General features: G+C 42.9%; 1 protein-coding gene across 1 annotated transcript in view; it reads left to right on the top strand.

The window, feature by feature from the left end:
* Nucleotides 1–13,485, top strand: part of zc3h3 (zinc finger CCCH-type containing 3) — a 51,771-nt gene that overhangs the window by 24,942 nt on the left and 13,344 nt on the right. Inside the window, exons 4-5 of the mRNA XM_070909428.1 lie at nucleotides 3,388–3,538; nucleotides 11,225–11,388. Of these exons, the coding sequence (XP_070765529.1) occupies nucleotides 3,388–3,538; nucleotides 11,225–11,388 (315 nt within the window). The remainder of the gene's footprint in view (nucleotides 1–3,387; nucleotides 3,539–11,224; nucleotides 11,389–13,485) is intronic.

Here is a 13,485-nt window from a genome sequence, read left to right as displayed (position 1 = left end):
GCCACTTTGCTCGCTCCCCCCACATTGTAAGGCAGGCCACTGTCAAAGGTCTATTAGGGGAAGATTGAGACCCCAGGTGTATATGTGTGAGTAAGTGTGTGTGTTTATGTGTGAGTGTGTGTGTTCACATGCTCATTGGTCATGGTCCTATAGTGGAAGATTGAGACCCCATTGCTCCCAGAGCCACTCAACCAGCACAACCTGCAGTGGTTTACAATCAGAGCAACACCGTCCATCCATCCCTGCTGACACACACACACGCACACACACACACACACACACACACTGAGGGATACACACCAACAGTACAGCTCACTATAGATGTCATTAAACAGTAGCCAAGGTGGAACAGCTGTGTGACATCGTGATGGACACAGCGGGTGTCATGATGTAGGAACGAGGGTTCAGAGGCAGATTGAGGTGCAGTTCAGGGACGCTGGGGGGGGGGGGGTGTACGAGGCTGCAGGGTGGGAATCGTGGCAGCACCTTTGACAAGCCCTATTTGTCATCTGCCAGGACTCCCAAATAGCTCTGACTGCAATACCGATGGATTGTGGGAGAAAAAGTGACTACAAGCCAGGCAACTAATCCTGTACAAACCCCTCCCCACCTCCACCCATGTGCTCTCTCTTGCGCTGTCTCTCTTTATTCCTCTCTAGCTCTCTGTTTCATAACGCACACCTTTCTCACCCTCAGAACTAGTGATATGGTTGAAATCAGTATCACTATATTAATAACTATATTATTTTTGAAATAACTATTGGTCATTAAAGGAGAACTCCAGTTTATCACAAAGTGGTTTTATTTTCATAGTTTTGGCTCTCATTTCTTAAAACATTGTACTCACTAAAGTAATTGCTGAGACCTGGGAACGTGGTAATAAACGCTAAAAGGATCTCAAACAGGATAAGAAACATGAGCAGTAAGACGATCAGACAGGCTTTAAAGAAACCGTTTAGCCAGATCATATAAAACATTTTATTTGAAAGTATAATAGAAAGTGAGTGCACATGAAATGTTGGTAATATACCCTCATTGCACAAGAAACCTTCGAGTGCACAATAACTCAGGTCAAAGTTGAAGCAGGGTGACATCCTGTAAACTGTGATGGATGTTTCAAGATCGGGCAGAAATTTTACCATTTGCCTTCTTTCACTCTTCCAAATAAATTGAGTTAACCTGGGGGATTGTTTAAAACTCATCTGATCGTCTGACCGCTTGTGTTACGTTGTGTTCCCAGGTCCCAGCTAGTAAAGTGGCCAGTAAAATGTTCAAAATCAGAAATCAGACCCAGTACGCTTTCATTTGTACAACACAAACATTTTGTAAACAATTACACAATGTGATCACATCATGAGTAAATGATCAGTAAGGGATAACACAAGATTAGGTGAATTAGGGCGAAGGCAAACATTCCCCCCCATTATTAACGCCTATCAGGATCCATCCAATCATAATCCATTGTTCAGTTTGTTTGTCGTCAGTTTTAGTGAAAGTTATGATCTGCTAACGGAGTATTAAACAGACGGCTGCCAGCCAATCAGAATGCTATAACATAGAATTACAACCCTATATAGAACCTTTATACGTACATGTGCAAGGCACAGTGTGTGTTTCTATGTGTGTGTGTGTGTGTCCTAAACATACAGTCAGTATTTCGGCAGCCCCCCAGCTCGCAGTGATTTGTTCAACAGTAAATGTTTGTCTGAGATGAATTCTCCGGCTGATCCAGAGCTGCATCCCGGCTGACAAATGAAACCAGCGCCCGGGGGGAGGAAGAGTGAGGGGGAGGAGTGGAGAGAGAAGCTGAAATGTGTAGAAGTGGAAATCGAATCATTTTATTGTTTGTCACCGTGGCCCTCGTGGTCACGGTTTGTTATTGGACGCTAATTAAAACGGCAACAATCCTGACAATAGGCAATTAAAGACTTGTGAAAGAGGTGATAGGAAATGAGCTCCTCACCGGGTGCATAAACTCATTTGTTATCCCTCCTTCACACCTCTCTTCACTCTGTCTCTTTTACTCATTGGGAAGACAGAGTGCTGTCACTCACCACCACAGTGAATGATTGGTAGAAGGGGAAGAGGAAGTGCAGATGATGACATCTTTTTTTTAGGTGGAATAATTTAAATGAATACGGTGAGCAACTAATTCATGTTGCATTACATCTTGCTTTTCAGGCCACAGTAGTGGAAGGTATAACCTTCATGAAGTACCGTGCAGCCACAAAGCTTTTAATCCACGCGTGAGAAAGCTTGATGATAAAGACATTTCCGGTTTACTACATCTCGGACGTTACTCATGTCAGTTTGGCCACTATGTCTATTGGCAATGTTAATATTGTACACACCAAGGGAATTGCTGAGATCTGGAAACATGGGGGCCCTATAAAGGATGAGAGGATGTCGGGTCAGACAGGTTGCAATCAAACCCAGAGAGTAGCCAAACTATTCTGGCAGGACTCATTTGAGAGAAGGGCTTGTTGTTATTAAAAGTTATTTGATATAATGTGCACAGTAAGAAAAGTGGAGGACACACCTGCTATGCTACTGCTCTGCTAGCTAACAGTCAAGTGCAGTTATATATGAAGGGAAGAGTCAGCTAGCCGTAACGTTGTACAGGAGAAGAAAAGAGGGATTTTGATATAAAATAGAAAGAGAAGACATACTTGGCATAAACCAAGAGATGACTGACCAGTTAATGCAGATTAGAACTTGGGAATCATATTTTTTATTTCACTGTTTCTTTAAGAGTTGTATTTGCCACAAACCTCTACAAATACTCGCACTGCTCCTACAGCTCCGACCTCAGTAGAGAGGCTCCTGGCCCATGTAGTCTTTGATCTTGTTAAACTGATGTGAACAGGGACTTGGACGACCCACAATGCAAATTCCGTTCTTTGTGCGAGTCCGTCAGCCAGCATAGGCCATCATAAAACAACATGATGGATACACAGCCAAATAAATAAATAAATAAAAACACTTAGTCCTCTTTTTTTTTCTATTCCGATCTCTCTAGTCTTACGCCCCTTCTCTGATGAATCTGTAAAATGATATAACGAATGAGACTTAAAGTGAGAAGGAGGGAGGGAGGGAGACCAGGCAGGAGGGATGAAGGCAGTGAGGAAAGAGACAGAGGATATGATTTATTAGGCTCATAAAAATTCTGCCTTTGTTATTCCCTCTCATTTTTATATGTGAAGCTTATTAAAGAGCACACCTGCCAGAGTCCTCAGACAAACTTGTGTGTGTCTGTGTGTATGCACACTTTTATGCCTTCAAAATGATGTGTATATGTGCATTTGGATGTTTAACTATTGCTTCTGTGTGTCATCAGATTTTCATTTGCAGATTTACATACTGATCAGTCAGCTTTGCTGTCCTCAGGTCCCGCCTCCTCCTCCCACCGTAGCCCCGCCTCTCAGCGGGTGTTCAGGACGCGCTACAAGATGGTGACCCGCCCGGGCACCAGCACCGCGCACACCCTCCACTACAACCCCGCCCTCTCTTGGAGAGCGAAGAGGATCCAGTCTGCCAGGTAATCCACGTTACCAAAGACAAATACACGCACGCCTCCTGCAGGTCTGGCTTTAATGCGTCTCGATGGCTAACATCCTTTAGTGCAGAGCAGCGCCCTGTCTTTTATGTCACCGTCATGTGCAGCATGAGTGGAAGAGGTCGGAAATTTATGGGGCTCATTTTTACACAGTAGATAACCCAGAGAATAAACCATTTACACCACTGTGCTCCTCACATTAATTTACACCAGCAGGGAAAGCTTCTCACCCAGGACAGACACAGAGAGAGGGGAAGGGTGGGTGGGTCTGTTTCTTAATGTCAATACAACTCCCATCTCTTCTTCTTCCCCCTCCCCTCATTCATCTAACTTTCATCCCCTCTGTCTCAGCACTCATTTCTCTATCATTCTCACTTTCTCACCTGAGGTTGAATCCACCACTGAGTGACTTATCTACACACACACACACACACACACACACACACACGCAGTATCTGAAGCAGGGCTGCAACTAATGATTCATTTCATTTGTGGTTAATCTCTAAATTGTTTTGTTTTGTTTTTGACAAATTCACTCTTTAAATTGTTATAAAATAGTGAAATATTCATCACAAATCTTCAAACTGCTGGTTTTGTCTGACAAATAGTTGAAAATCCAAATAATTTCACTTTATCTATAAATTATATGAAACTGATCAACTATAATAGGGGTGGTTATTGGGTGACGGACATGAAATGAATGCCTTATTCACGGCTTTATCACTACAATAAAGACACACTACGATGATGATTATTGACCAAGTGGTGTTGAGCTTCTTTCCCTGCAGTGGTTGCATGCTGTGATTGTGAAAGCTCTGAACAGGTTGCTGTGGCTGGTTTTGATGATCTGCTAATGTGTAGAGAATTAACAAGATGCTCTTCCCGGAAACTGACTGTGAGATGACTAGACTGCCTCTCACTCGCACACACACCACAGTACACAGGGTTGAAAGTGGCGTAAATGCGCCTCTGTCTATTCTATGTATCATTATGCTCATACAGGAGCGACTAATGAGTAATTTCATTATCAATAAATCAGTTGATTGTTGTTTTTCTAGCAATCAGTTGTCTGTAAATTGAAAAATCTTTATAGCAGGATGCTACACCTCAAGGTGACATATTCAAATTGATTTTGTTTATTCAACCAACCGCCCCAAACCTCAAAGATATTCTATTTATAATATAAATCTCCATATTCGAGAAGCTGGAACCAGTGAACGTTTGGCACTTAAACTTAAAACAATTGATCGTTTTCAAAGTTGTGGAAAATGAGTAATGTGAATATTTTGATATAAAATATTAACAGTGAACGATGTAATGAGGTAATCACTGGAAATCCTCCTTTCGTTGTCATTGAATTTACAATTGGTGTGGTGTCAGTGGGGGGGTCAGTTTATGTTCTGAGTTCTGAGATCACCACCTCTGAAACGTGTGTTGCCGCTCCTGTACAATGATGGTCAATTCTATGTTGTTTGTGCTTCTTAAAGCATTGAAAAATAACACAATAACACCTGAAAACTCAGAAATATCTGTAGTGTGTCTCTCCAGAAGTTCTTTCACAGACCTCCCTCTCCTTCCTCTCTCCTTTCTTGTGTTCGGTCGGACAGTGATCATCAAGACCAGTTAGCTTAACTGCCACTAATGCTTCATATTGTATGTAGTGGACTTGAAACAGGATTGCATGGTTTGGCACACCATGCACTGGAGTAAGAGCCTGAAAACGGTGCCCCTTCTCTATTTATTTAATCAAGAATCAAGATAATCAACTCCTAATGAAATCATGACCCCCCAAAAATCTAAATGAAATGGAATCCTGAGATTCCCAAAGATTCCCGTTGCTCTTCTGAGCGACACAAACTGGATTCCACGCAATCCCATGAAATTGCAGTGTCATCAAAAATCTCGGAGGCAGGTTTCACAAAACCTGAGCATAAAATAATGAAACTATCTGCAGTGTTGAGCGCAAAATATCTTCTTGTAATTTGCGTGAACTTACTCTTTAAGGTGTTTTTTGGTTGGGTATGTGTGGGTGTCCCCTCATAATTCATGCTTTTTTGTGCTTATGTGCATTTGTGTTTTGCGTATATGTGTTGGTGATGGGGGGGTTCATTTGTGTAATCCAGATTTGGTGAGACAGGGGGGCCAGGACTGTAGCTGGACTCAGCCTCTGGTGACTTATTACTATTCATTTAGCTGCTGCAGTAAATATTGATTCATCAAGGGATTTTCAATTTGAGCCCCGTGACATCTTGTGAAATATCACCAAGTGTGTAGAAGTGAGGAAGGAGATAGGGAGGGAGGGGGACAGGTTGGGTCCCCAGAGATAGTGGATCACCCCCCACCCTCACCCTCATTCGCCATTGCACTCCTTTCTCATGCTTATCTATCTGTTTAACTCCAAAGACCTCCACTTTTATCAGTTTGAAGCTATTGAGTGGAGCATGAGCTCATATTCTCTGCTCTTAACTACTGAGTGCTGCTCTTCATCTTTGGCCTATCAGACCCACTGATCCCTGTCCTCATATGTTCTCTGCTCTTATTGCTCTTATCTCTGTGCCTGCTCATAGCTGAACCCCTCTCATAGGGCAATGCATCTAAAAAGAAAAATCAGACCCAGCTTTGCAATGTGGTTCAGAGGTTCCCAATGTCTTTAAGCCAGGCAGCCTGTATGGATTCTAAATTACATTATTATAATGTTTAATGTAGGACTCTAAGGTAAATGTATGTTTTAAAGTTGAGTAAAAATCAAGCTGTTCTTTTACATGAACCTTAACTAATTTATTTGTTTTAACTAATCCTTCATTTGGACTAAAGTTATTGGAATAATAACACTATATGATCATGTCATCGATTCCACTAAAATTCAAAATATGATGATATTGAAGTATACTTCTACCTCCAAGCAGAGATGATACTTATTATAGACCTGAGTACAAATATGACAAAGATTTGAAACATTTGTAGGCGTTGTGAGGCAGTCTTTTTTCTTTTATATATACTATAGAAATCGACAGAGATGTTATGTTGCATCAGTTATTTTCTTTGTTTTGGAACTATTGAAGAGACCAGTGTTTGATAGTGACCTCCATGGAGTACTAACCCAAAACTCCTCTTCCACTACAGATCAAACTCAGTGCCCAGAGCAAAAAGAGCACACAGGGCCCAAACATTGTCTACTCTGACATTCACACCAGTCTGTAGTCAGGACCTGTCTGATTAGGAAAGGCAACTTCATGTGTTTAGCACCTTTTGAACACAGAGACAATTCAAACGTTAAACAAAAATGTAAAGACGGCGATAAAGATCGATCAAATCAATCTAACACTTAGGAGGAAAATGAAATCAGTTGTATGTTTTCACACCACACTTACTGAAACATCACTGTCAACCAGCTAGTCTCAGACATTTCCTGCTGCCAGGCCCGCAGGAAGTCAGGTTTCCCTACCCAGCATGCCATGCTGTTACCTGTTTTCAGCCATAACGAGCGTGGCGGGTGATTTAGTGCTGGGCGGCAGTTTGAAGGGGCGGGGGAAATGGCTGCAGTATTTCAACCCCCGTCACCGGAAAATAGATATAATCTCAACATTAACTCCATTAATAGTAGCAGGAGTTGAATTAAGAAAGCCGTAAAGCATGCACACTGGAGGATAAATTACAGCCCCACCTCCCTTCATCTCTCTCACACCCTCCCCATTCTTCTCTCCGCTGTCCCTTCTTTCATTTTCTATATCCATGCGTTTGCTCTGTTGCTGTTCTTTCTTTTTGTTTTCTTTCTTTCTATTTAATCGTTTTGTATTCAAATAAATGTAAACATATTTAGAGAAAGAATCCTCTAATTCTTGTCCTTATTTCTTGGCTTCTACTTGCATCCTTTTTTTTCAACTTATTTTTGGCATCGCCTCTAATACGGCGGGAACCAAATAAGAATTCTGTTCCTGAGTGTATACATCTACACACACATAGGCACACACACACACACACACACACACACACACACACACTCGGTCCAGGCGCTCATCTCCTTTAGTGCTTCAGTATCGATCAGTACAGGATGTAAGAGACTGGGCAATAAAGTGAAGCAGCGCTCCCTCTTCTTCACTTCTGTCCTTCTTTTCCCGCATTCACTCCCCCATTCATTGCCTTTCATACCCCAATTCATTCATTTACTCATTACTTATCACATTAGTCATCTCCCCGTCACCTACAGTCGTGTGTTATGATCTTCTCCTGCTGCTGTTCACACTGTATTCTACACAAATGCTCTCTGGGATGCTTCTTAATGTTACTTTCTACCCTAAAAGAGGATTTTGTCCATTACAGTCGGCTCCCTTTAAGTTGGATTTGATGGGATCGTGATGCGTAATGACACTGCTTTGGTTTCCTTTAAGTGCCTAAAGGAGAGCAGCAGTCCTTACTGTTGGAATTAGCCAGATGACTGTTTTTGCTGCGCTCTGTTTCAAGGGTAACTGTTTCCCAATATGAGCTTACTAATGCTTGGGTTGCAGACAAATAGACAAGGGCAGCATTATTCTGAGCAGCCGTGCGACCCTCCAAATTCTTCCCTGTCACTAAAACAAAAGTTGGATCATTCATCAACAGCAGCGTTAGTGCTGAATCGCGCGCTCCTTTATCTGTGCATCGCATGGTCAGAGCAGGGCACATACACACACCTGCCTGTATACACACACACACACACACGGACGTGAAGACTAGTCACAGGGGAGTGTGTGCATGCCCTTGCCCCCCTCCTTCATTGCTTCCTTTTCTCGACATATTTGTACCTTTCTTTTTGGGGAGTTAATGTTCTTTTACTGTGACCTTTTACAACACAACTTAATAAATGTGCAGAGATTGTACTTCAGGGCTGAAACAATTAGTTGAGTAATCGATCAATCAGAAATTGAACTGACCGCACATTTGATTTTATTGTATTTAATGTTACTTTTCTGTTTGTCCTGCTAGAAAATAAAGAATTAAGAAATACAGAAAACTTTTAGACAGTGACACATTTTTTGTGGCTCTGCACTCCAGACTATGTGTGTTGTTTGGACTGCCCTGTACATTTTACTTGACTCTAAATTTCAGTTTATATTCTTTGCTGTACGGCCCATTTTCACAATTTCTCTCTTTTTTCGGGGGGGGGGGTCAAAAACTCTAAACAACCTGAAAAACAAACACCTCTGAGATATTATCACCATTTGTTCATGCGAACATGTTCAATATGTTCTCTCTGATTTTAGCTGTGGTTTCGTCTCCATCAGCTCTTATTGCATTACGTGTTGTCGTTTAAGCCATTAATAGAAAATAATATAGAAAATATTGATTAGTGCAGCTGTGGATAGATCAGCAGTGTGATTTGGATGTGTTTGGATGTGTCCCTCAGGCCTTGTAGGAGAAAGAAAGGCAGTGGTGTACAGTATCTGTGCAGCGTTCAACATTGAAAGGGCTCCCCCCTGAAACAACTTGGTTGTCCAGCAAGAGAGGATTTGTGCATCCACTGAGCCTGGAGGGTCTCTGATAACGGATATCCTCTGGAGGTCAAGGGCATCACTGGGAACAGGTCAAGGGGAGTCTGGAGACAGAGAGGAAAAACAGCTACTCGATGTTATTACTTACTTGATGGTTTGATTCGTATGTTGTTTCCACTGTTTGCTTCTGTTCTTCCTTCCTCTCTCACTGCAGGAGCAGATTACATTATTGCAAAGGTTTTCACTAATGGTGTTCGGCCTGAGGGTGAAACTCATTCACATTATGCACTGTATGTCCAGTCGCACAGAAGTCTGAGAACTTCCTTTATGCACAAATGAGGCTTGCAGCACACGCTGACCGAAAATACATACAATCACTGTGAATGCACAATCTGTAGGCAAGGGACAGGGTTTTGGTATGGGAAGTGTTCTGTTTGTAGTCCGGGTAGTATTGACCAATCATCTTTGAGCGGGCTTTGGTTGCATGCAGGTAAACGGTCCGTGTGGAGAGCAAAAGAGGTGGAACACATTGGCCGAAATGCCGTCTTTAATTGTATTAAAATTAATTAAAATTGTAGTCAGACAATAGCAGATGACATCTGAGATTGTACCGGCTGGAACATGCTTCTCCATCTGCATGGAGGTGGAGAACATGACGTTGGATTAACCAGTCTTGTTTGATGTGCAGTGCTGCACAACACGTTGTTGAGATTTGGCAGGTGTTTGTATTGACTCCGTTGCAATCCTCTGTGATCTTACCTTACGTGTTCCTTCACAGAGGTATATTTCATGGCAAATATCAAACAATTATATAAAAACAGCTGCATTTTGGTCAGGAAAATATGTAAATATACCACAAATTGAAACCGTAGTAAACAGAAATATGTGAAAGTAGACAACTACTCTGAGGTTCGGACTCAAACATACAAACCCAGTGAGAAAACATAACGCAGTGTTACACCCTCGGTCACCCCCCCTGACTGCAGCCCTGTGTCAGGGTTAACTGCCGTCTGTGTTAACTGTTCATGTCATATCCCCATTAACCTCCATTGTGGCTCCCCGGGCCGCCCGGTCCTTGTTTAAGCCTCCCTGGGTGGCAGTCAGCGCTCCAACATTAGCCTCCATTACAGCTCCCCTGGCTGCAGTTGCCCTGTGTAGGGCAGCCACTGATCTTGTATCAGTGAAACTGAGTGTCTGTGCTGCTGAGTTATGGCGTGCAGTCAAATAGGCCGCGTACATGAACGCAGCTGATGGCTGATATTTGCTCCGTTTTTTTTCTTATTTGCAGCAGTGCAGCAGCTCTCCTCCGGCTGCAGCGTGTTAAGCGTCCGTGTCAGTTGTTTTGTGCGCGGCGTGCATTCGGGGTAACCCTCTCTTTTCTCTGTAATGGGAGGCATGAACTCTCGCTCTAAACCCATTTCCAGCCCATCTGAAATACGGCAGCAAATTACCTCCAGCGGCACCCTGCACACCAGCCCCAATCCGCCCCAAATAGAAGTGACAGGACAGCGCAATTTATCGCCATAACCCCTGCACCGCCCCACCAGCAGCCCCATACACGCTCCGGGCTCGCACATACACAAGTCGACTGAGTGACTTCTGAATGGTGAGCATGTGTGTGTCGAGGCCTGTGATTGTGTGTACTGTACATACTGTAGAAGGAGTGTGTTGTGAAACAGTGTGTGTGTGTGTGTGGTCTCTACGCTCCAGTGTAGGGGCCAACCTCGCTGCCCTGGCCCCCTGCCCTGCCTATTATCTCATTGATTTCCTCCTCTCCTCTTTTCAATTCTCTCCATTTCCACACTGCCGTCCTTTCCATTAGAGGAGCAATTTAACAGAGTGCTGTGACATGGGAGGGAGAGAGAGAGGGAGGAAGGGAGGGAGGAGGGGAGACTAGAGGATGGGAAACGTGAGGAGGGGAGATATAGTGGAAGAGCTTGAGGGAAGACAGGCAAAAGAGGGATGGAACTGAGGGAGGGATGAGCAGATAATATCATTCCAGCTCAAAGAATGGCATGACTGAATATTTAACAGTTTGTAAACTGAGCTTAACGGACAATTACAATCATTCAAGTTGTAATAAACTGGAATTATTCTTTAAGTGAATGTATAACTTAAAGTTCAAGATGTTTTCTTATCCCTTATTTCATCTGTCTGTCTCTGCGTTTTTATTTTTTCCCTCCGTCCCTCCTCCTCTTAGGAGTTTCCTTCAGAGCCGCCTGCGAGCTCCCCACGACAGACACCCGTCATCCTCTCAGCACTGGAGAGGAAGCGGCATGTGTTGGATTCGTGGTTCCCTGTACCGGGTGTCAGCCAATAAGCTGTCCCGCACCGTGGCGTCCAACATGTCCATCAACCGAACAGGTACTCTGTCCGTCACTTTAATGGTCTTTGACAACTCTGACAACATGCTGTGCAGATTTTGTGCAGTTCCGCGGTTGACTTGTGGCAGTACATCTATTTTTTTCTCAATCAAAGATGACAATTACAGCACAGTGGTAATTCACAGTGAAGGTGTGGACATGAAAAAATGACAATGTAAATACTTATCAAGAGAAAACTTGATAAGTATTTACATTGTTCTCTTGCAATACTTTTGCATTCACTCTGATGCATAAAGAAAGCCTGAGTTATATTATAATAAAGAAGTAGAAGTAGTGAGCGTCGTATTGAAGCAACTGTATTCCTGAACTCCTGCTGGGTGTTTGGTATCACATCGGTCATATCTGATAGAAGCACTGCGGGTTCAAATCTTGTGTGGCTTAACAATGCTTTCTTGGCTAATGTTAATAGGGGCAGTAAAGAGTAGCCACAGTACAGCTAGCGAAGCCATATCCATAGCATCGTAGATTCAACCACAAATACAGCTATAGTCCAAGAAATAGACAGATCCACAGCTACGACTTCAGTCAGCACAGCCAGGCAGGACAGCAGCTGTGCTCACAACCAGTGGCTGTTTACTGTCGGAGCTCTGCCTTTTGAAAGAAGTAATGAGCAATAAATGCATTATGTAAAGTGTCACATCGTCTCTCCTTTCTGGCAGTGTATTATAACTGGACCAGGCCAACACACAAACTGAAAAAAATTCCCACTGATTCAAAATAAAATAAAATCAATCCTTGTTTCATTTAACAAAAGTCACAGAACTACTTAAATGATGGTTACACACAAGCTGCTGTACAAGGATTTTGACAAGATAAAACACGGCATCTAAATCAGGAACTGTCGAGAAATAAGAATCCGACCAGTCATATAATACGAGCATTTGATACTTAGGACTCTATAGTCAGCGCTACAGACACATTTCAGCGGTACCAAAAATGTACTGCGGTTCGATACCCTGCCCTATTCAGGACATGGCCCTACACTGCGAGTACATGGCAGTGAGTCTGTGATAAAGGATTGTTTATTCATGTTTGTGGCTGCAGCTCTGTCCACATGCTCTCTAATAGACTTACGGGAGCTGGCTGGATTTGCCATCTGAAATAATAAAGTTGTCATCTGTCAGAGCAGCGAGGGGGAGGGTCTGGAGAACTGGACGCTGCAGATTAAAGCCCGGATCTGCTTCTACCTCCTTCACACTTCTCTGTTGTACACATTCTGTAGCAACTACACCTGCAGGTGAAATTGAAGAGCTCCACTCTGTTCAACTCGTGACCGGCATCTCAACACACACATTCCTGCATCCGCCAGAAACACACCACAGGTGTCTTCCAAGCAGGAGTTGTGATTTCACATCTTTCCCCTGCGAGCTACACATTTGTTCTTGGTCTGGAGCCACCAGCCTGTAATTCTGCTCTGCTTAAATCACACCAGAGCGCTCACACTTGATGAGAGCCTTCACAGCCAAAAAAGTTTCAAAATGAGAGGTCTGAATAAGATCAACTGCCATCTTTAACCACAACCTCTTTGCCTCCTTGTCCTCTTCTCCACTACCACTACATTTCCCTCCAGTGTTTGTGGAGTGCATTGGGTACATAGTGTTTATGATGCTCTCAGACAGAGATGGACGTCACGTTTGGCTTTGGCAGCAATGTGTCAAACCACCACAGTATAAATAACCAGGCACGTATCAGGTTGTTATTGCATCTGGCTGCACAAACATTCACTCAGACAGCTTCAGTTCAGTCCATCATATCTGAAGTGAATAGTTATAAAAGTATTAATGTTCTATTTTAGATAAGACTTACTTGATAACTTAATAACACCATCAGGACGTGTAAGATGACTACATTTGAAAAAATGGTGAATAAATCAAAATAAAGACTAACCTAACCTCTACTCTCCTTTCAAATATGTATCCATGCCTTCTTCACCATGTAAAAGTAATTGCTTGTAATATTGTGGTAACATTTCACAACATAAGTCAGTTAGGAGGAGTCAGATCATTGTAGAACTTGCTCCAGGACGTTGTATCATATTGGTACTAGTGAAAAACACTAGTAAAGCTGTTTATATGCT

This window comes from Enoplosus armatus, chromosome 7 (assembly GCF_043641665.1).
Source record: "Enoplosus armatus isolate fEnoArm2 chromosome 7, fEnoArm2.hap1, whole genome shotgun sequence".
NCBI lineage: Eukaryota > Metazoa > Chordata > Actinopteri > Centrarchiformes > Enoplosidae > Enoplosus > Enoplosus armatus.
Note: the sequence above shows the minus strand (reverse complement) of the source record. Positions and strands in the feature narration are given on the sequence as shown.